We start from the raw sequence: 22,868 nt of genomic DNA on the forward strand, positions 1-22,868 counted from the left end.
GACAGGCCAACTGAAAATCTAGGCCCCAAAAATGCAATTACTATATACCGCCAGAAAGGAAGAAAGAAACAAAATCCTTTCATAATGCCGCCATTCCGGAGGGAAGCCCCCCTAATGAAAATCCGCCCCCAACAAGGCCGACTGCTCCAATCATCTGAACAGCAGACCAGCCAGTGTATTTGATGCCCCGTATTGTCGTCAACAGCCCTAGTGGATCTTGCTCCATGCTAGGCGTCTCAGCGCGGCTGCGCTGCCTTCGGTGGCCTTCTGCCTGGCCCTGACCATGACCATTCCTATGTCCGTGTCTTGCACCGCCGGCACTGCCGACCACGTTGCGCTGCACCAAAGCACCGCCACCCGCACTGCGTGCCAAGTCCATCTCACTGTCAATCTCACTTAAAACTTGATCACGGTGTGGTAGACGAATGTTAGAGAGGCTGCGCTGTAGGTTGCGCGCCCAGGGCTCAATCTTGATGCGGCTTTGGCGATGGGCCGTTATAGTCTGGTCAAAATCAAAACTACACCATCTATTGCTCCCAGGGCCTGAAGGCGACGTATGCGCAGAGTTAGACAGCGAACTAAGTTGCCACTCATAGGGCCGGAGCTGAAGGGCTGTTGGGGAGTACTGCGACTGCAGCGATTTGCACCACAGAAGGGCCTTTTTGGCAGAAGCATGGCGCAGCCAGCTTGCGCCGTCTTGGGTGAAAATATCATCAATCAGCCGAGAGAGATCGCTAGGAGCCAGCTTTTCTTCGCGGTCAGGCTCTAGTGCAAACAATGATGACGCAGAGTAGATAAAGGGCGCCGAGCCCAAATCCTCCCCCTGAAACGTAAACGGCACAATACCTGCAGAACTAAGAGAGGATGCAACAGTCTCTTTGAGAGCTTGGAGTGCGGATTTGGATAGAGTATCAGAACGCGAGATAATGGGAATCACATTAGTAAGAGGCTGGAGAGTTTTCATGAACTCAACGTCGCACTTAGTCAGGCCAGTGGGTGAAACCAGATAGAGAACTACGCTGACAAGATGTGACTCGTCTCCGCCCAGAATGCGGACGGTATCAGCGTCATCGTTGGACTCGCACAAGGAGCTTGATGTCTGCAAGATTGCCGTGAGACTTTGTGATACAATTGACATAGCCTGTTGTGTTTGCTTTTTTAGTGATGGATCAAAGCCTGGCGCTTCAAGAAATGTGATGTTGCGATCTAGGAGTTCTTCGTGGTGAGCTTGCGGCCCAGCAGAGGAAGATGCCCGTCTGCTGTTGACCCTAGTCCACCATGGCGGATGTGGCTTCGAGCTAGCACAGGTTTCACAGAGAGGCAGCGGCTGTGGCCGCGAGCCAGAGACAGGGCTTCCTGAAGCTTTGGTAGGGTCGGCGTGGATGATGTGCGTACACGACTCCAGGGTGGCACGGATTAGAGACGACTTGCCAGTAGCTAGAAATAAGATAAAAAAAAAAGCAATTTAGTTTACAGCTCCATAATTAAAATGCCACAATCGGAGTCTTACCCGAGGCCCCTGCAACGAGGATCTTGATGCGACCCAGTGCTTTTCCGACATCAGTGAATGGTCTCCTTGAAGGAAGGGTCAGGGTTGGCATGATAAACTGGGATGCGCCGTTACTGCTGCACATGTCGTTTAGCGCTTGGCTAGAGTCCAGACCAAAGTTCCCAGGGACGGCTGCATCTGCGTCTGCCTGGCTAGCAGCGTAGTGATAGTCTGAAAAAGTGGCCGCAAGAGATTCGCCCAGCGAGGAGGAGCTGCTTAGGGCCGACGATGAAGCTATGGTCCCAAACCGGGAATATGTGGGTGAAAGCGCCTGAGGCGCCTGTCCGAAGAATGGGTGGAGTGGCGAGTGACGTGAAGGGGTAGCAGACTGCAAAGACTGGAGCGATTGTAGATCTGTATCGCCGACATCCAGGGGTTCGCTTGGCGGGAGAGAGGCAAGCGTCTCGATACCGAAATCCGACGTGGAGTCGCCCTCGTAAGATTCATTATCGTAATCGTTGCCTGGCTGCGCCCTGGGGGTGGGCCTGCGCAAGGGAGCGACAGATTCCTGGGGCGGGATGGCATCGCAGTCGCGGTTGATTGAAGATGCGGCGCTAGACACTACAGAGGTTGAACGTCTTTTATACTTGGATGTTGCAGCATGCCGGATATTAGAGTGCGGGTGGCAGGGCGGGGCAGCGGTGTTAGTAGTGATACTATTACGGCCGCGTATAGCATCCATCTCGTCTTCGGTTCCTAGAAAGAAAGTGGTTGGCATCGAGAGACTAGAGTCAGAGCCAGGTGGAGGACCAGAGCCAAACGGCCTTCGATAGGCCGCAGACGACGTGTGGCCGCGTGAATTGCGCATGGCTTATCAAACTAATCGCCGGACGGCGGCGAGGGTCACTGTAAGAGCGAAGTGGAGCGGGCACGATGGAGATAATGCAAGATTGATAAGCAAGCCAAATTGAGGCAAGAGGAGCAGCGCAATAATAAAAAATAAGAAAATAAAAAAGGGGGGCTATTGAAAACCGTATGCAAGAACAAGGACGACGTGATGGTGAGGGAAAGCGCAAGAGGAGGCACCAGAAGGCGTGATTGTCTGAGTAAAAAGAGCGAGAAAGGGGAGGCAGAGACAAATGAGATAATTACGATGCGTACGCTCAGCGCAAGGGTCTAGCAAGCACGAACGTCTTGTCCCGGAAGATTTTGGTCAGGCGATAGAGCAGAAGATAGCTGAGGCTACTAAAAGGAGCTGGGGGATAGGAGTATAGAAGGAAACGGGCTCGCATCTAGGGTGAGGGAAAAAGACTACAGTAGAAGAAGCAGGACAGAAGACAGGCAGAAAATGGACGGGACCGAGGGCAAAAAGACACGTTGAAATATCACGATAACCACAGAAGGAGAAAAGGAGGTGAGAAAAAAGAGCATATGCCAGGACAATCGGAGGAGAATGCAGTCTTTATGTCAGTGTGCAGAGCATATGCAATGCACGTTGAGGTTGGGAAGACAGGAGGCCGATAATCAAATCAAGAACGGGTCAAAGTTGGAGAAGGACTGTGAAACCCAGAACAAACGTACGAAGGAGGTCCGCTACCGGTCGGTCTGTAGGGAATATCAAAGAGAGGGGAGACAAGAGTAGGCAAGGAGGGGAGCCGCAGGCAGGTGGTATCGTAGGGCAATAAAACACAGCGGAATCAGATCACTTGGGAGCGTTTGTTTATGCCACCTGCATCAAGTAGAGCCACCTTCACAAACAAGCTTTTTGTGGTGACTGTTTCGCATCTCAATGGCTGATAGAAGACATCAAATGGGCTGTTGGGGCAGCAGTCGTTCGTTGTACCGCTAACATGAAGACCCTGCCAACCTTGGTGACAGGCCCATGTAGCGGTACCCTGCCGTCTTTGTACTGTTGTACTGTACCTGTTGCCACTGTCTACAGCGGTAGCAGTACTGTGGCGTGGTAGCAGAACTAGTGGCAGTTGCAAGTATATACTACCTGTAATATAGTACGTCCCCAGTGCAGTACAGCAGAACCCTGTCTCTCTTTCTCTTTCTTCCCCTCCCGCCCCACTCTTTTCTCTTTGCCGTCACACTCGGGCCCCCATTAGTGGCATCATTAAAGAGAAGCCGCTGCCACTCTCAACAAGAACACCGACAGCGAGCCGTAACCTATGCTCTTGTTTTTTTTCTTTTTTGGCAGTTACCCAAAGCCGCTAGCTAGCCTGGATTCCCTCTTGTCTCCTATCTGCTGTGCTGGCTTGGTTTGCCTTTACTAAACAGGCTCTTGCTTCGACCCCGCCTCCCTTCCTCTGCCTGCTCCGTCCCTCTATTATCTCTCTATCCCTTCTCTCCTTCTCTTTTTGGGCCTAAAGAATATTTTCCCCTCTCTAGCCGAACGCCACACAAATCCAAATAAGACAGCCTCCCCCCCCCCCCCCCCCCCCGAATCGTCATTCGCTCTTTCTTCCTCATCCGTCGTCCTTTTCATCGATTTATCGCCATAGATTTTCCATTTCCATCTAGTCTCCGACATCCCATCGCAGCCCCTGTCGCAGCTTTCTTGTTATTTTTATCGCTTTGGCCTTACACCAACAACGCTTCCCTGTCCTCCTCTAGCAGCCAGCCAGCCTTGCCTTGTTATTGATTGATCTTATCGTGTCGGCCTTCCAGCACTTTCCGCAATATATCGTTTCAGCACTTTGCCCATCTTGCGACAAAGCCCTCCTCGAGCACACGCTCCAAGCACTCCTCCACAAACAAACCACTCCGTTGCTCTGTTGCCGCTCCACGCGTGCTCCCATTTCATCCAAAAATGGATAACAAAAGACATGCCAGTTCATTCGCCCAGCTAGAGAAGCTAGGCGAGGGCACCTATGCCACAGTAAGCCCCCCCCCCCCCAGCCTAGGTTCTCGGCTTTCTGATCCACAATCCGCCGAAACCCCCCCCCCCCCATCTTCCTATACTAACATTTCTTTGTTGCCAGGTTTTCAAGGGCCGGAATCGCCAAACCGGCGAGCTTGTCGCTCTCAAGGAAATCCACCTCGACTCGGAAGAGGGAACCCCGTCGACTGCAATCCGCGAGATCTCGCTCATGAAAGAGCTCAAGCACGAAAACATCCTAGCCCTCCACGATGTCATCCACACGGAGAACAAGCTCATGCTGGTGTTTGATTTCATGGACGGCGACTTGAAGAAGTACATGGACACGCATGGCGACCGGGGTGCTCTTAAGCCGCCCACCATCAAATCATTCATGTACCAGCTGCTCAAAGGCATCGACTTCTGCCACCAGAACCGCGTGCTGCATCGCGATCTCAAGCCTCAGAACCTGCTTATCAACAATAAGGGGTCCCTAAAACTTGGAGACTTTGGACTTGCCCGTGCCTTTGGTATCCCCGTCAACACCTTCTCCAACGAGGTCGTCACCCTCTGGTACCGTGCCCCTGATGTCTTGCTCGGCTCGCGCACCTACAACACATCCATCGACATCTGGTCTGCCGGCTGCATCATGGCTGAAATGTACACCGGCCGGCCTCTCTTCCCAGGCACTACCAACGAAGATCAGCTACACAAAATCTTCCGCATCATGGGCACCCCGAATGAACGCACTTGGCCCAATGTTACCAAGTTCACAGAGTACAAGACCACCTTCCCCAACCATGCACCCCAGGACCTGCGCACTTTCCTGCCTCAGATCGACCCTCAGGGAATAGACCTTCTGCAATCCATGCTCCAGCCACGGCCAGAACTCCGAGTGAGCGCCAGCGATGCCCTGAGACACCCCTGGTTCAACGACATCATTATCCAACAACAGCAGCACCAGCAGGCGCAGCAGGCGCAGATGCAACACAAGCACCAGCAAGCCGCTATGCATGCCCAGGCACAAGCGCAAGCGCAAGCCCAGGCTCAAGCCCAGGCTCAAGCTCAGGCTCAGGCGCAAGCGCAAGCGCATGCTCATGCCCAGGCACAAGCTCACGCACATGCTCATGCCCAAGCCCAGGCACATGCTCATGCTCAAGCTCAGGCACAGGCACAGGCACAGGCTCATGCCCAAGCCCAGGCTCAGGCGCAAGCACATGCTCAGGCTCAAGCTCAGGCTCAGGCCCACGCCCATGCTCAAGCCTATGCCCAAGCCCAGGCACAAGCCAGAGCTTACTCGGATGCCGCTCATGCATACGGCTACCAATAGAATAGGCACCAGAGCGTACAAGACATGAACAATACCAACTGGATCAGCACTGGAATCGCAATCAATCGTGTGCCTGCACGCGGGGATAGTCAGGGCGGACAGGGCCATCAGTTCCAATCCTATGGTGCCTATTGTTAGACAAAGAGATGTAGCACAGCACAAGTACATATCAAAAGAAACCATGCGTGTTGTGGTGTTGCGACATCTCGCCGCAGAAAACAAGGCAAAAGGTTGGCTTCGGTTCCATAAGCAAAGCGGCCCATGTATGTCTCTCTAGGAGCGTGAATGGTAGGTAGTTAGGTAGGTAGGTAGGTAGGTAGGTACTGTGATTCTAGCGTATGTTATGCACCAAGGCCAGGCATGGGACAGCGGAATAGGAAAGGGTGTGGCACGTACAGGATGTCTGTATTCACTACATGTCTGCATAAATATAGCCAGTCTGGCTTGCTTGACTGTGTAGCGATAAGTGGTCGCCTCAAAGACCCCGGACAATGACGGGCATTTTTCCGTTCCAGAGCAACCAGCCTATCCTCAGCTGCAAAACATAGGCGAAATAATATAGATACAGATGGTGTTTGCTACTTGCCTTGTTGTAGTCATACATTCGCCTCATCAAAGCGAATCAGGGGTGGTAGTGGCTTAATTATCGTAATATATATATATATATAAATATCATCGTAGCTAAGGAAAGACTTTTGTTCTGTTGTACATTGCCCACCCGCAAGAAACTAAGACGTGGTTATGTGTTGACATCTGCATCTGTTCCTATATGTGTGTGGAGTTTTGCTTCATTCTTTTAGCCGTAGCCGCCAAAGATTACAGCGTGTTGTCCCGTATCTCCCCAGCAAAAGTCGATGCCAGCTTCTGCTCGCTCGGCGTTATGGGATACCCTTGTTCTGTCTTAACCTTGTTTACCTGCTCCCACATACGCTCGACAGTCAGCAGGCGAAGATTCTGTGCCTCCTGGCTCGCCTGCAAGTCCCCCTTGACCTTGCCCTGCCGATGGCGCTGTTCCAGCGCACGCCACTTGGCAATCAGATCGCCAAACACGGCATCGACGTCAAGCGGTGTGCCAAAGGCAATATTAACATCAACACCCCATTTCGGCAGCCACCGGGGCTCGCGATCCTCGGGCATGATATCCTGGGTACCGTTAATGAACATGGGGATAACATCAGGCGTGGGCTGTGCCTCAAGAATGAAGCGGGCCACGCCCCATTTGAAGTAGCGCATGGTAGTCATCGGGCTCTGAGTTATGCAGCCCTCGGGGAAAATATGCAGCCACACGTTACGGTTCGACCTGAAAAATGCAGGCGAGTTGTGTATGTCTACCCCATCAGTAGAGTATTTGGCAGACAACGCTTTGGGCGGGCTTGACGGGATGGCTGAAAAGGAGGCGGACGCAGATGGAGAGGACAGCATGTGCAGAGCCTGCGTCATGGTTGGTTGGTATATTCCTCCATGAGGAGAGTAGCGGAAGCGGTGTGTAGGGAGCACCTGGCCCAGGGCGAAAAAGGTGGATGCAATTCTAAGGTGGGTGGGTGATTAGCCGGGTGAGGACAACCCCAGGAAGACGGCCAAGATGCAGGCTGTACTTACGGCGACTGGAAGCAAATGTCGTGCGCTCCCAAGCTCCAGCGCATAGTGGATGCACTTATCATATACTTGAAAGGCAGCACGCCCCATATCAACGGGTCGTCAACACTGCGCATTGAGTTAGTGGGCTGGTTCTCACACTTCCTCACTCCCACTCACCACGCTCATGTTCACATGTCAGCGCTCTACCGTGACGTAGTATGCAGACTTACACTGAAACGTGATTTGATATAGTCAGTAAGCCCCTTTCACTCCTGTTGGCGCGCCTAGCATCTAGCTTCTCCAGCAGATGTTCCATTCCTGTCACCTTGACGTTGTTGAGGCCATACAGGTACGTTTTGCACACCAGGCCTATCGCACCTATGACAGCACTAGAGGCCATGCGCCATGGCAGCGTGGGCAAGTCGGGAAGACCGCCGTCAAAATCCATGACGAATACGCTGTACTGTATAGCCTAATAAACCAGGTTGCAGCAGTGTGAATTGGTCAAAGCAAGCCCGTCCAAGGCAATGAGTAGCAATAAATAACGAGTGTAATATAGTGAGATAGAAGGGGAGGGTCTGGCTAGACTTGCAGTATCACAACCAACTCCTCTGGCTAGGATGGGCGACGTCTCTCAATGGTTGGAATATGAGACCACAGAGAGCAAAAGAGAAGGCAAAGACGACCCTTTTTCTAGGCTTAACACCGTCACAGGCTTGTGGGTGAAAAGCCAAGTATCAAGGACCACGTTAAATCCCTTGAAGAAGGCCGAAAAACCTGCGACTTGGATGAGAGGGAAAATGGCAGGAAGCTAAGGATTGCAGGGGTCCCCGATTGGTGATGCATTTATCGGGTGTTTGTAAAATGTGGTGCGATGCATCTGCTTAGGGTTTAAGGTTGACTTTTAAGCTTCCTTCATGAACACTTCTTAGCCTAGGCTTATGACTACGCGTAGCTTCACGGCGCTTCTCCCATCGTTTAGGCCTTGCATTTGCTCAAACAATAGTCATGTCTCATAGTATGCGCCCCCCCCCCTCCGCATGATATAGCGACCCTTTTGTACTAACCCGCGCTCCTTAGGCAAGCGCAATACCTCGCGGCCTGTTTTCACCGCCCACGAACGCTCTATTGCACGTGCGGCGTGGTCATCATCGTCTGCGCGTTTGTCGCGAGACTCTTTCCTCCCCTTTGGCTCGTGCATACTATGCCTTGAAGCCGCACGTGACCCTGTGTGCTGTACGCACGGCGATATCCTATGTCGCGAATGTGCCCTGGCTAATGTGCTTGCACAGAAGAAGGAAATAAAGCGTGCAGCCAAGATACAAGAACGCGCCGCGGAGGAGATCAGCAGGGGCTTGCGTGAGAGGGAAGAGAAGGAAAAGGAGCGCGAGGTGAAAGAGTGGGAAAGAGTCCAGGCGGGCCTGGAAAATTCGGCGCCAGCAATCCGGCCAGATGTGACACAGAAGCTAGCCCAAGAAAAGGGCGTCAAGCCCCCATTACTACTTCTCGAAAACGGGCCGGCCAGTCGCAACTCTGTGCCGAGTGACGCGAATGAATCTCGCGGCACAAAACGCAAGCTATTGGAGCCCGAAGCTGTCGCTGCTGCCTCCGACATCAACCGCACAAAAACACAGCGCCTCCTGGCCTCGGAAGCTGCTGCTGCACCCGTTCTGCCATCTTTCTGGACCCCTTCTCTGACGCCATCCGTTGATTCCAACGTCATTCTTGCAGGCAAAAAGATCAAGGCGGGCCCCGTTTGTCCAGCTTCCAAGTCTGATCACGAGCACGGCATTAGTGCCAAGCACCTAATCACGCTCAAATTTACAGGCGAGGGCGGCCAGGAATGGGTCGAGGACAAGGAGAAGACGAGTAGTGTCAGCGACCCTAAAAAGCCGCGCTGGTTCTGTCCGTCGTGTGTAAAGCCGCTCACGAACTCATCAGGCGCGATCCTTGCAAAGGACTGTGGCCATGTGTTTTGCAAGGGATGCACCATGATGCTTATCAGCACCTCTTCGAAGAGTAAGGCAGCTGGTAGCCCAGATGAAGAGGTCCCAAGATGCTACATCTGTAGTAGCTCTCTAGCTGGGGAAGGCGGCAAGAAGCACGGCCTCCCGGCTGGGCTAGTATCTCTCAAGACAGAGGGGACAGGATTCTCGGCTAGAGGCCAGAGCAAAGTTCAGCGCTCAACAACAGACTTCAATGTGTGATGTCACTTGCCAAGTTGGAAGACGGAAGACAACATACAACAAGTGCGCCATGCGTTTAGAAAAGACCACAATCAAGGAAACCCATCAAAACAATACAACATTGGGTAAATAGTATAGAATTATTGACGTGTAGAAAGTAAATGGTTATACGAAATAGAAAAAAAAAACAGAGAAAAGAAACCCCAAAAGCCAAATCACCTAACGCCAACGCTATATGTCCCGTAACAATGACATCATCCCAAAGCTCCCCAACAATAGACAAGCGTAAGTAAGTCCCTCCCCTATGCCGTGATATAAGAACAAAAAATAAAATGCGCCATAAAACATGTTTTTTTTGCTCGTGCCTTGGCCGAAGCAAGTAAAAAAAACAACCGAGAATAGAGGAAAGCCGTAATGCCCCCTTCTCTATCTCGCTATCGTGGATAGCTTCCGTGCTGTGGTGCCGACCGTGCCCGTCGATGGTGGCAGGATTTGCGACGTATATGACACGCCAGAGTCGGGCTCCCCTACTGCGTCTTCGCCATCTGCTTGTGAAAGGTTGTGGTCAGGCGGAAGCTTCTGCGCGCCAAAGCCCACGACCTTGAAGATGTTCTTCTTCATGCCATTTGTTGCAATCATGAGTTGCTCGTACAGTCGTGAGCGGCTGTACTCCCGCTTGATGGGTTCGAAAACAGGCTGTTCTACAACGGGTCGAGGGTTCCATTGACTGAGGCCATTCATAACGGAATTGAATTCTTCCTCAGGGTCAACGGGTCCCGTCTCATCTTCTTCGATCGGTGCATTCGCATCCATAGCGGCCTCTAAACGGGTGGGAAGGAAAAGTGCGTTAGTAGTGCAACACCAAGACTAGCTAGGTAGGAGGAGGTACGGTTCGGTGCTTACTCTGCTGTTTGGCCTGGTTCTTCTTTTGGTATGCTGCTAGCAGCATGTCATAGGGCAGTGAGCGCCCAGCCACAGCTCTCTTAGCTCCCATGCTGTGGCTCTTGCAGGTAAGAGAGCGAGCACAGGGCATTCCATTAGGAAGCAGGACACCGCATTGTCGTTCGACATCAACCGGTCCTATGAGAAAGGTTAGCAAGGCAAAAGCTCCAACTGCGGCTCTACAGGCTAGGCTGTTATATTGAAGACATACCCTTTGGTTTCGCGACTTTGGGCTTGGGCTCCTCTTTCTTCTTCTTGGACTTTGGTCCCTTTTCTGCCTCGCCATCAGCCTTTCGTTTCTTGCTGGCCCGCGAAGAATCGATATCGGTCTTCTTGGCGCCTTTCCGGGTGGTTTTGCCGGCATTGCCCTTCTTGTCGGCAGGGATATCATCATCGCCATCGCTAGAGTCGTGTTCTTTGTCGTCGTCATCCCGTTTCCCGCCTTCCTTTGCAGCTTCCTTGGCACGCTCTCGTGCCTCACGTGCCTCCTTTTTGCGCTGGGCCTTTTCCTTCTTAAGCTTGAGGCACATGTTGATGTGGTGGCTTGCATTGGTGCGGTATATGCCCTTTTTGCAGTGCTTGCAGAGTTGGAGATCAGGCCCCTCCTCAACCAGACGCGCAAGACTAAAGGAATCACGAATCATGGGATCGATCTGGTTGGTTTCTGGGCGGGGGAGGGCTGCCATGGCGGCTTCAAAGGCCTTGACCTTTTTCTCATCTGTAGAAGCAAACAAGAGGGGGACTGTGAGCAGGTGGGCCAGAGACGGTGCATCTAAAAGACGGGTGTGTTCTCACCTTCCTGCCAGCTAGCGGTCTTGGGCTTAGGCTGGGACTTCCTGAGTTTTAGCACGCCTCGCTTTATAGGCTTCATTACTGTTTAGTTGCGCGGGCGGGGGGGGCAGTTGTCAGCGACCTAGTCTTAAAGCCTGTAGCAAGCGAGCATAAGCTGTTGTTGTAGTCAGGACCAACCTTCAGTTGCCATGTTGCCGGTGTAAAGCGATTGACAATGCGCCTAGAGACAGGGTGCGTTGTGTGCACGTGTTTGTTTTTAGATATGTAAAGAGATCGATGGGTCGGTCGTTGGCTGCGGGTCACAAGGCGATGGATGGATGAAAAGAATAGAGGTGCGACGCGTTGAAGGAACAGGGGCCGCCAGGTCAGGCTGGGTTTATGGGCAAGAAGTTGGTAGTAAATGAGGCGCTATTAAAGATTCCAAGGCAGCAAAAAAAAGCCAAAAAAGAAACACAAATTAAAAAAAGGGCAGAAAAGTCATCACATTTGCCTGGAATATATATCGGATATCGCAATAGCGCAGTTTTTTTGATGAAAAATCACGCTTTAACACACAAATTTGATGAAAGAATCATCTGTATAGTGTTCCAGCAAAGTCAAGAAAAGGCGAGTCGTGATTGAAACTTGCGATGGAAGGCTACCACTATGCACAGGGATGAGAGCCCTTTGCTAGCGTGTCACGTGACTGACTGCTTGTCCCTTTGCATGTTGTTAGTTTGGCAGCTGGCAGGTTCTCGTTTGGCAGCTGCCATGCCATACCAAGAACAAATGACGGAGGACTGAACAGCGACGGCAGTTGAGGATAGCGATGCAGCGACCGGCCGGATATTCACACGTGAAAGCAAACTTTATGCAGTGCCAAAAGAACGGAGACAACGTATATTTACTTTGATATTAACCCTTAAAATCATGAAATCGTCCGTGTGTACATGAGCCCCCAACCAGGGGACAGACATCCGCCTTATTACTTGTAGTCGTACAGTAAGTAGTAGTGATAGTAGTAGTGGTAGCAGTAGCAGGAGTAGCAGTAGTAGCAGTAGTAGTTGTTGCGGCGCTAGTAATGGCGAAAACAGCACGGGCTGTAGCTTGCAGTAGTATGTTCAATTTCTCATAATATGTGATAGGAAGGATGGGCTGTCATGTTACAGCGCCAAGTCCGATATTGAAAGGCAGGTGGGTGCTGGAGGCAAAGACGGATGCATAACAAATGCACAGGCCCCTCAAAAACGGAAGAGAATGGGCCAGAAGCGGCCAAGGCGGAAAAGCAGAAAAAGAAATAAGGGGGGGGGGGGGGGGGGGCAGAGGGAAGGAAGGGTTTATAAAGCCAAGGGTTCTTCTTGTTCTTGGTCTTCCTTGCTATGCCTTGACTGCTCAGTAAAACACTACAAGAAACCCGACTCGGCCAGTACTCTGCATCATGTCCACGCAGGTTAGTCTTGAAAACGAGAACAGTGAAATCTAGTTGGACGGAGAGAAAAGTCTATGAATGAAATGAAGCAACAAGAAAGGAAAACAAAAAAGACAGATGGCCAGGACCAAAACAGAACTAGAGAAAGTCTTTCTTGGAAGCCAATGAGCAGAGAAAAAAAGGCAAAAGTAGAGCGATAGTAGCAAGAAAAAGAGAAAAGAAACCTTCCCAGCCTAAAAAATAATAGTAAAAAAATAAAAAGAAAATCAAACGCCCCTCGTCCATAAGATACAAGTGAAAAAGAGATAGCAATACAAAGAGAATAGAAGAAAGGAACAAACTGAGGACAAGAAGAGGAACAAGAATGACAAAGACAGAGAAATGGATAAACACAAGGTGATATGAGAAATGTCCAACATGTGTTGTTGCCTGCTTATTCTCTCGCCCGCGTTCACTATCGTGGGAGGACATACCTAACAATCTTCTCGTCCTCACGCTCTCGAGGTTCGACTTGGAGACTCTTGTCGTACATCTCATGCACGTCTCCAGCAGCCTGCATATTGCTTAAAATATAGTCTTGCAACTCGGGCACCGCGTGGAGGTTGTAGCCAACGTTCTGGTACTGTTGAATGTCCCGAATGACCTCTGCGGTTTTGGCGCGTTTGGCAAAGTTGATTAGGTTCTGCTTCTTGATGATTGAGGGAATGCCATCTTCTATGAACGTAAGGTCCGTGAGGTAAACGCCTACAAAAAGTCGAAAACGTCAGCAAGGTTAACAAAGCGTGAGCATAGAGTCGCCATACCAAAAAATGGGATGCATGGAGGATTTGCCGCATGCAGAGCCTCACGGTATTCGCCAAAGTTTTTGGTGCTAGCCATAAGAGTACGCATGGTCTCCAACATGTTTGATGAGCGTTGCGGCACTTGGTCCCAGGTGCGCTTGAGGCGAGAAATTGGGGCAGTACCCAAGGCAGAAATGATGGATGTCAACGTGGAAAAGTTGTTCATGGAGCGGCATTTCTATATCAACGACAGGTGGGAGGGGGGAGGGGGGAGCATGTTAGCACATTGGCACTAAAAAAAAAAAAACAGAAAAGCTTGAAGCACGAGGATCAGGGGGGAGGGGCTACCATCCTGGCATTACTTACATCCGCGACAGACACAAAGTGCTTGATGACAACCACGCGCTTTCGCAAGTCCATCTGCGCCAGGATCATCTCTGCAACCCAGTTGGTCATTTGGTTGGAGTGCAGAATCAAAGCCTTGACGTTTGGAGCCGGCTCAGGCTCGCCTTCGCCAACTTTTTTCTGCCACGTCTTATTCAAGCACTCAGTAGCCTTGATCTTTCCGTACAGTCGGGACTCTATAATGGTTAACTGGCGGGCAAACTCGGTTACGTCAATATCGAGGAACTTGAGCTTCTTCATGTTCTTGGGCATGATGGATGCTGGTACACTGCGGTCCAGGTTCTGCACCATGCGCCGAGCACCGGCTTCCTTGCCCGTCAGGCGCTGGTCCAGCACAGCCATCAATGGTGCGGAGCCAGGCGCCTCGGCGCTCTTAACAGTGTCGCGCGCAAAATTGTACACATCGCGCATCAGCTGCTTGGAGTCATCGTTGTAGTCCTCCATCCAGAAATTGTCGAACCAGTTCTTGAGAATGTTGACCACACGCACGCGCACAATCATCTGCTTCTTCACTCGCCACTCTTCGTAGTTGCTAGTGTGCAGTCCTTCGGGGGGCTGTATGCTAAACCGCTTGACAAGCATCTCGAATAGCTCGCGGGCCGTCGTAAAGGACCGATATGTGAGTAGGAAGGTGTTGTTGAAGCTTGAATCCAGCTTATCATGGCGGGTGAGTTGCTCAACAAGGGCTTCCAGAGTACCACCCTTAACAGTGTGCGGTGTTGTCTTGGTTTCCCATGAGATTTCATGCTCAAGGTCAAGCGATAGGTGGGGGGGGAGTCTGCGAGTCGGAATTCTGGGGAGAGGGGTCTTCGCCGAAAATCTTCTTAATCTTAGACATGTCGCCTTTCCGGAAATTCCCAACAGGTTCTCCCTCGGTAAAAGACTGCGCAGAGAGCATGGACGGCCGTGCTGGGATCGTTGATCTGGACTCCTGTCGTTGGTGTATCCGGCCAGTTTCATATGGGTTAGAATCACCGCGACGCAAAGGCTCTCTTGCTCCTGAAATGGATTCTGTCCGTTGGCCGTGGCCGTGCTGCGATTGCTGGACGCTTTGATGCTGCTGCACATATGCGACCAGGCCTTGCAGATTGAACGTCAAGTGCGCAGAATTGGTCTCGAGAACCGTGGCACATTGACGTACATACTCCAGCCTACTCTCAAGGGCCTCGCCCCGGACCTCAGACCACTCATCGGCCAATGGGCCGCTGACAGCCTGGCAGCCGATAATCACATCGGCAACGTTGTCGTAAATGCTCTGTTTGCTCGTAAAGAAGTCGGCCAGGACTGGCTGCTGCACTGAGTGGTTCATGCTGGAGAGGTCAATGTTTTCAATGAGCGAGATCCAGGCCTTAAAAGCATCAAGCACTCTGCCACCAGTGGCACAGATATTGTTGCCAATGAGCTCATGGCGGGCGGGGGTCACAATCTTGTCGTTCAAGACTAGCGTCTTATCTAGTTCTCGCAGACTCGATATCAGCAGCCTCTTCATATCGTCAATACGCTCTAGTATCGCATCGTCAAGATGTGCTGATGGCTCTGATGGGCCTTCATCATCGTCATAGAAGTTGGCAGCGATCCGATCGCGTGGGCCAATTCCATTGTTCTGCCAGCTCCCGCCGGTAATGCTGCCAATCACGAAGCCAGGGAAAAGACGGGGGATCTCCTCGCCTCTCTGCTGCCTGGCTACTTCGACGTAGTTGAAGACACCCTGGAACACGCCATCGGCCTCGAAAAGGCACTTTTGTACGGATTCAGCATTTGGCCAGTCGGCCGCAGCAATGTGTGAAGAGATGACGAGCTTAGAAAACTTTGACATCATATCACGAAAATGCGGGTAGAGGGCCTTGTTTTGAGAGATAATTGACGGTTGGCCGGAGTGATTGTCCGTAGTACCAGAGCCAGCGGCTAGCAGCAGACGCAGATGGTCTGAAATATCTTCAGCTCGGGCGACATACTGGGCACGGTCGTTGCTGGTGACGGCCTCGCGGTAGCGGGCAATGGCCTTCTTCATATTTTGCACCAGACGTGTCCATGTGAGAGGGGGCGTGGTTCCATCATCGAAAAAGGATTTTGACATGTTGGCCGTTGATGGGAGGTTGAATGCTGTGGTCGTGAAGGAAGTGGCAGAAGCAATCATTGGTGGCTGTGCTTGTGCTGTGGAGGAGGAAGGGGGGCCAGAGACGGCGTCTGTTCGTGAGTAGATGTGTTGCTGCTGTATTTGCGCAGGCGTTTGTGACGAAGGTTGTGAGTGAGAATGTGAGTGCGAGTGCGGTTGTGCTTGTGCTTGTGCTTGTGTTTGTGGCTGTGACTGTGACTGTGACTGTGACTGTGCATGTGTGTGTATGTGTTGTTGTGGTCGTGATTGTGTCTGGGTCTGCGCTTGGGGGATGACCCCATTGATAGAGTCCATCGAGGCTGATGACGATAGTTCGTCACCAAACGCTCGCTGGTTGTGTATCTGCTAAAGGCAGGCGGGGTGGGTTAGTTTGGTTTGAGCCGGCTGTCAATGCAGACGAAAGATTTAAGATACTTACCATTGGGCCACGTGAGCTGCCTGAATGCTCACCATCTGCCTCCGAGATCGAGGCAAGAGATTCTTCGTCTTCGTCGCGCATCAGGCCGCGAGCCATCATCTCGGGTGGGAGACGTGTGCGGTCAGGAATAGCTACATTCGGTCGGTCCATGAGGCCGGTCTCATTAGCGGAAACAGGAGACTCCAAGGGGAGCTCAGAGCTCCGATCGCCCGTCATCATGTTGTAGTAGAAAAGACGGCCATCGGCGGTCGCTTGCGGTATCCAAAAATCGGCTCGGGATTTGTCACCAGAAGGGGCGTCGTCAAAGGGCATTCCAGCTTCATCGCTATGCTCTTCTTCGATCTGGTCGAACTGGTCTTCGTATGCGGGATTGTCATCCTCATCATCTTCGACAACATCAGGCGTTGAGTCGGGGATTTCGTCTGGGCTTTCGATGATCTGGCAGTAATTACTAGGGAACCAGCCTCGCACGCCATTCATGACACCATCCCACCATCCACTCTCGAGCTGCGTGATGACTTGGATGATGTCGCCCTCATGGAAGCTAAGACTTGTCCTATCGTCGGCCTCATAGTTGTATAGCGCCCGGACAAACATGGTTCCGGGCGGGGCCGCACCGACGAGGTTATTCATTGAAGTTTTTTAAGTTTGTTTTGAGGGGGGGGGGGGATAGGCGGACAGAAGAATAGGGGGGGGGGGGGTGAGTTGTGATGGAATTATCGGCGACGAAGGCTGGAGAGACAATTCGAACAGTCGAGCGGAGACAAGGCGAAAGAAAACGGAGATGTAGATGCTAATTGGATGGGGGTAGCAGAAGAGGGCTTAATGTATGGTGACGGGCTAGGTGGCTGTGGTTATTGATATTGTGTGTATCGTCTCCAGGGCTCTCACAGTAGTAGCGGCAGTCTCAGATATGGTTTCGGCCCAGCAAGTTCAATGGTGTCAATTTTGCAAGACAAGGCTGAGCAGCGACATAACAGGGTAGAAGGTAGAACAACGTTGAATATGGGGATCAAGGCTGAGCGAGTGGAAGTTGTCAAGCTCATGGGCTCATGGGCTCATGGGGGGGGGGGGGGATGTCGAGACAAGAACAAACAAACAAACAGACCAGCAATCAAGCAAAAGCAAAGCAAGATGGGGCCAGGAGGCAGGAGGAAGGAAGGGCAGAGCAAAGAAGAAAAGAGAGAGCCCCAAAAGGAATCAGGGGCGTCCACTCCAAGTTTGTAGGGCGTAAAGGTCCAACGCAAAAGCCAAGTGGAAAACGATTGGCCCAAATCGAGGAAAGAAGCGTTTGAAGCCGGGCAAAAAAGGACTGACGAGGCAAAAACGGTAGGAAAATAAGACAAAGAGTAGAATAAAATAAAAGAAAAGAAAAACGAAAAGATGCAAAGATGCAAAGATGCAAAGATGCAAAGAGCAAACATCAAACACCAAACGGTCTAGGCGCACTTTTTGATCTCCTTCGAGGGAGGGAAAAATCGGCCAGAGGAGAAAATGGCAGGTGCGAGGTTTGGAGTGGAGTTCGAGAAACAGAAATGAGGCAGGCACGGTTCGAGGCAACAGTAGGCAGGTGGGCTGGCTGGTGTTGGAAGGAGGAGAATGGAAAGGAAATTTCAAGGCAAGAAGCCCACCAAAGAGAAGGAATAGAGACGAAAGAGGCAGAGAGAGGAGAAGACACGAGAAAATCAGTGCATGCCAGGTGCTAAGCTAAGCTTCTTCAAGCCGACAACTACCATACGAACTACGCACTACGGGAACCTACAGCAAGGGAACAGGAAACTACTGCAAGCTAAAAACGACAAACGGAAAGTAAAAAAAAAAAAAAAAAAAGGTTATGGAAACTACTCTGAGTGCTACTGGGCTGGTCCGGTTTAGCGTCTAGCTTACTTCTCAATGCGGCAGCTTTATGATGAAAACCCCGTGCTTGTGGCGAAAAACTGGAGGCAGCTTCCGGCACCCGATTTGTGGGCACAAGACAGCAGACAGCAGACAGCAGTTTAAGGCCAGGCAAGACCAGGCAAGGCAACTGCCATGGAAAGTTCAGATCAATAAACCAGAAAGAGCAGGTTGGAAGAAGAGACTGAGATCCGACCAATCCTGTTCGACCCAGCCATGACACACGCACACACACTCACTCACTCACTCACGCACGCACGCACGCACACACACACACACACACACGACACTACGACTCTGCTGTTATACTATTATACGAAACAAAAAGCATGGAGGGGAAGGGAGGGAGGGAGGGGGAGCAGAAGAGACAGACCTGACCAGCACAGTACGCGCAAAGGCTTTCTGCTTGAGGCCAAAAGAATCGTCCCTGGACAACGGGATGTCATTCGTTGGCGACTATCTGGCAAATTTGCACTCCGTGAGATGGAAAAAGTGAGAGAAAAAAAAATGACAAGCAGAGTGACAGCGGAAGCAACACCAGCTTCAAACAAGCACCATTGAAACCAATAGCTGATATTTCCAAGACAACCTACAACGGGACAGAGCAAAAGAGCGAAAGAGAGAGGGATAGAGAAAGACAGGACGGGGAGGGGAGGGGAGGGGAGGGGCGAGAGGGGGACCAGCCTCCAGAGGACAGGTCCAAACCGAGCGAGGGGTCAGTCAAGGAGCAGCACCAAACAAGGAATGTCCAAGAGCAAAGATGGCATGGCATGGCATGAAACGTGTGATGTTTACACCAGGCGGCCACCAGCCTTGAGCAGAAGAATAGAAGAATGCTAGGGTTGCTTATCAGAGGGTTTACAGTGGAACACAGAAAGACTAGCCCGTACAGCACTCTTCTTACCTGTGCAGCAAAAGAAACGGCAACACAGCCAGAGCAGAGGGCAAAGTAGCAACAACAACGACGACGACGAACGGACCGCAAAAGCACGGACGCCCTAGGGGCTCTTATGCGTTGCTAGTCCTCGACTATAATTCAGGCCAAGTGTGGATGGAAAAACGGATAGCGCGACGAAGCTCACCACAAATCAAATGCATGTGTGTATATAATACGATGATGTATGATGTATGATGCATGCATGCATGCTGGCTGGCTGGCATGCAAGTAAGTACAAGCACAGGTAGCTCGAGCTACGGCAGCTCTTGCTGTAGAGGTTATGTAGTCAGCGGTTGGTGCGCACGGCGTGTATTTGTGTATGTATATATGCACATATATGCGCATGTATATATATCTCTCCCTCCCCCTGACAGAGTGGGACCATGATGATATGGCCCACTGGGGATTAGCTGCGAATCGGGTTTAGTCCCAATATTGTTGTTGACTGCTGGGCATGTTGCTTTGACGCGGTTGAAGCAGCTATGGAGAAAAAAACAAAGAAGGCGGGTAGAAGGGGGGGGGGGGGGAGCGAGAGAAAGAGACGGAAAACAGGGGGAGGGGGACAGCCATAATGTTGTACTTGTGGCGGGGCATTAGAAACGCCAAATGAATCAAATTATTATTTTCTTTCTTTGTTTCTTGTCTTTCTTTTCTGCAAAGCACTCCAATCTCAAAAAAAAAAAAACAGCCTGAGAGAAATAGGGGAGTATGATGCCGAAGCAACAGCTCCTTGTGACCTGCCCAGGGGGAAGCAGCTTGGATACGCCACCAAAGGCCCAATGTTTTACAGCACTTGACACAAACACAATATTAAGAGAAATTTGAGTGTACGATGGCTTAATTTGGGAGGAGTAAGAGCTTCAAACAAAGGCCCAAAGGAGAAAAAAGAGTGTGTTGTTATCCAGGAAAGCCCCTCTTAAACCCCCCCCCCCCCCCCTTCCTCCCCCTCCAACACCACCAATGAAGACAGCCAAACTTGACGATCTGCTTCCCGCAGGACCAACTTGTAAGTGAGATAGAAGAACAAGAAGAAGAACAAGAAAAGTGGGATGAACCGACAGGGGAAGCCAAAACAGAAGCATAAAAGAACAGTGCAGACATAGCATAGCATGCCTACATAACTGCAACCAAGATGCTATGCTAAGATCCCCCCCCCCCAGCCTTGGACGCCCTTCGCTTCGACCTCACCGCCATTGTCTGCTAGCTTATAGGCCGGGCAGATGAGAGAGGGGAGGAGGAAACAGAATCAGAGCAAAATAATGACGAGTTCCAAGCGGAATCGAGCTGTCTTGCTACTTGTAGTCTACTCAAGCTATGAGCTCTCCCATCTCCCTTGGAGGAAGGCCAGGAGCTGCAATAAAAGCTGTAACGCAGCTGATAGCACACAAAAGGCCATGCCTGCCTTGCTCGCCTTCTTTCTCTTCTCTCTCCCCCCGGAGGACCTTTTCATATCCATCCCTTGGCTGCAAGGCATGGCAATAACAGTAACATTTCCTCCGCGCCGCCCTTTGAGAGCAGAGAAAGCGGTCAGATGTCATATCAGCTGTGGCTCCAGTGCTATCGCCGACAGGATGAGAAGTACATGTGAGCATGCACCACAAATATGCACGTATACTACACTACATACGATAAAAAAGACTACCTCGCATATTCATTTATGTACGTAGCATCGAGACAAGAACGAAGGATTTATCCCCTTGAACCCTTGGACGACCTACCCCGTGACCCAAATCATGCATCTCCCGGCCCGGGCCTGCCCTCTCCCCTCTGTGGTCTTCTTGCAAAGGACATTCCAACAGTAGCATTTATGTTGCTGGCTGGCCTGGCTTGTCACCGCTCATTTGCATGTATGCATCAAAGCTTCGTGAGAGCGCAGCCCAAGGATATGGGAAAAATAAGAAGAAAAAATAAGAAGAAGCAGGAGGACAGAGAAGGAGGTGAGCGAGAAGGAGAAGACAGGAAACCAGAAGGAGGGGGAGAAGGAGGGGCAGCAAAACAAAGCCTCCCCTCTCCTCCTCCTCTCCTCCTCTCCTCCCCTCCCCCCTTATCGTGGCATGTTTGGAGTCACACGCTCGTATCGGGCCTAGCAAGAAGAAAAGAAGGCAACAGCTGCGAACTGTAAAACAGCCACTTATTGGTAGCAACCAAGCCCCATAGCTGCGTAGCTCGCATCACGGTAATATAACTGATTGCAGATACATGTATAGATAGATCATCTGTCCTGTCCTTGCCCGTGCAGCACTATTTACTTGCTGCTTTTTGTCTGGTACCTACGTGCCTGTAACTCTACTTGCACAGCAGGGGGAGCCACTCCGTAAAGAGGAAGAGGGGTTTTGCATTCGCCGTTATGAAATAAATTTAAAGTCCATCCATGAAATGAGGGTTATCCAATTACGAAGGGAAGGGTTATGTACCTGGTACTTGGTTTTGGCGAAGCGCTCGCGGCCCGTGCTTTGTACTAGTGACTTTGCCAGAACTTTTAGACTCTGGCGCACACCCCCTCCCCCTCCACATTGACCTCCCCTTGGCTTACTGAGCAAAAACAAACACGAGCTCTAACAAGGAAGAAGAAAACGCGGTGGTGATTTGCGCCGCTCAGAGCGACGCGTCCTCACATAAAGACCCACCCCTTGCTTGCATGCCTGGCCTTTGGCTTTTTTGGCTTGGCCTAGCCTGGCTGTTGACTGGCGGTTAACTAGCGGGAGGAAAAGGCAGGATGAAACCCTGGGCCGGGCCATCTGGGAGAGGGGGGGGGGGGGGAGAGGCGAGGGCGATGAAGAGGATGGGGATGAGAAGGAGGAGGAGGGGGAGGAGGAGGAGAAGAAGAAGAAGGAGGAGGAGAAGACGAAGAAGGAGGAGGAGAAGACGAAGAAGGAGGAGGAGAAGACGAAGAAGAAGGAGAAGGATAAGACGGAAGAAGACCAGTCCCCTCTTCTCTTTCCTTTCTTGCATTCCCTTGTTTTTGAATTTTCCTCGGAGATGTCCTAGAACTCGTCACCTCTGGTCTGCTATAACAAGAAGCAAAGTGCCCCACCCGCCTCCTTCTCTTCTTCATCCCCCCCCTCCCCCTCCCCCTCCGCGTTATTATGTCCTTGCAGACGAAAGACCCAGCTGGAGACCTGGGTTTTGTTTTTATCTCGTTTTATTCTTCGTTCTTGCGGTGAGCTAGTTTTGTGCTGTTTCTCGGGACTGCCATATGCACGCACAACTAAGGCATACATGTGGTAGCAAAGCACTCACTCCCATTACGCCAACCTTACACGTAGCCTAAAAAGGAACAACAAGTGGTCGGGCTTGGGAGCCGACGACGAGAGGGAGAGGGACACAGGGAGCGTAAAATGAACAAACAAATAACAATAACGAGAGACAAAGCAAAGAGACAAAGCAAAGAGACAACTGCAATCTTGAGCGACATGACCTTGGGGAGCCTTTGTCCATCTCGCCTCTCTCTCCCCCTCTCCTCCCCTCCCCTCCCCTCCTCTTCTAACCACACGCCTACCTCCTTACAGAGAAAGGGCCCTCCCTGTCCTGTCTGTCTGTCCGTCCGTCCGTTTTTGCCCCTCTCCTGTTCCAGGACAAACCTCAGACGGACACTGGCAGCTAATATATATTTTAAGCAATTACACCAGGACTTGTCTTCTGTCACGTACCTTACCGTACTTGTAGCATGTATGTCTAACAATAAACAGCTAATAACACGCTAAAGGAGGAGTTTCAAGAGGTGGG

The 22,868-nt window shown here is 51.3% G+C and overlaps 7 protein-coding genes across 7 annotated transcripts; 3 read left to right on the plus strand and 4 right to left on the minus strand.

The window, feature by feature from the left end:
* Positions 1-79: 79 nt before the first annotated feature.
* HOO65_060042 (heat shock protein) lies at positions 80-2,357 on the minus strand (the record flags this gene model as incomplete). The annotated part of the gene is made up of 2 exons (XM_071003730.1): positions 80-1,437; positions 1,511-2,357. 2 exons carry the CDS (start codon positions 2,355-2,357, stop codon positions 80-82), a joined length of 2,205 nt encoding a protein of 734 aa, XP_070857392.1.
* A 1,947-nt stretch (positions 2,358-4,304) lies between these two features.
* HOO65_060043 (Negative regulator of the PHO system) lies at positions 4,305-5,682 on the plus strand (the record flags this gene model as incomplete). The annotated part of the gene is made up of 2 exons (XM_071003902.1): positions 4,305-4,373; positions 4,477-5,682. 2 exons carry the CDS (start codon positions 4,305-4,307, stop codon positions 5,680-5,682), a joined length of 1,275 nt encoding a protein of 424 aa, XP_070857393.1.
* An 816-nt stretch (positions 5,683-6,498) lies between these two features.
* HOO65_060044 (Lysophosphatidylcholine acyltransferase) lies at positions 6,499-7,708 on the minus strand (the record flags this gene model as incomplete). Its single annotated transcript, XM_071003936.1, has 3 exons — positions 6,499-7,210; positions 7,282-7,386; positions 7,491-7,708. The coding sequence occupies 3 exons, from the start codon at positions 7,706-7,708 to the stop codon at positions 6,499-6,501; spliced, it is 1,035 nt and encodes a 344-aa protein (XP_070857394.1).
* A 560-nt stretch (positions 7,709-8,268) lies between these two features.
* HOO65_060045 (Nitric oxide synthase-interacting protein) lies at positions 8,269-9,467 on the plus strand (the record flags this gene model as incomplete). The annotated part of the gene is made up of 2 exons (XM_071003940.1): positions 8,269-8,278; positions 8,341-9,467. 2 exons carry the CDS (start codon positions 8,269-8,271, stop codon positions 9,465-9,467), a joined length of 1,137 nt encoding a protein of 378 aa, XP_070857395.1.
* Positions 9,468-9,872: 405 nt separating this feature from the next.
* On the minus strand, positions 9,873-11,259 carry HOO65_060046 (Cell division control protein 25; the record flags this gene model as incomplete). Its single annotated transcript, XM_071003897.1, has 4 exons — positions 9,873-10,267; positions 10,350-10,526; positions 10,600-11,130; positions 11,184-11,259. 4 exons carry the CDS (start codon positions 11,257-11,259, stop codon positions 9,873-9,875), a joined length of 1,179 nt encoding a protein of 392 aa, XP_070857396.1.
* Positions 11,260-13,042: 1,783 nt separating this feature from the next.
* On the minus strand, positions 13,043-16,942 carry HOO65_060047 (Cell division control protein 25; the record flags this gene model as incomplete). Its single annotated transcript, XM_071003626.1, has 5 exons — positions 13,043-13,332; positions 13,392-13,608; positions 13,737-14,855; positions 14,917-16,101; positions 16,310-16,942. The coding sequence occupies 5 exons, from the start codon at positions 16,940-16,942 to the stop codon at positions 13,043-13,045; spliced, it is 3,444 nt and encodes a 1,147-aa protein (XP_070857397.1).
* A 3,803-nt stretch (positions 16,943-20,745) lies between these two features.
* Positions 20,746-22,130, plus strand: HOO65_060048 (uncharacterized protein; the record flags this gene model as incomplete). The annotated part of the gene is made up of 2 exons (XM_071003899.1): positions 20,746-20,801; positions 21,842-22,130. 2 exons carry the CDS (start codon positions 20,746-20,748, stop codon positions 22,128-22,130), a joined length of 345 nt encoding a protein of 114 aa, XP_070857398.1.
* Positions 22,131-22,868: the final 738 nt, after the last annotated feature.

The sequence above is a fragment of the Ceratocystis lukuohia genome, assembly GCF_044167205.1.
Source record: "Ceratocystis lukuohia strain C4212 chromosome Unknown Supercontig6_pilon, whole genome shotgun sequence".
Taxonomy (NCBI): domain Eukaryota; kingdom Fungi; phylum Ascomycota; class Sordariomycetes; order Microascales; family Ceratocystidaceae; genus Ceratocystis; species Ceratocystis lukuohia.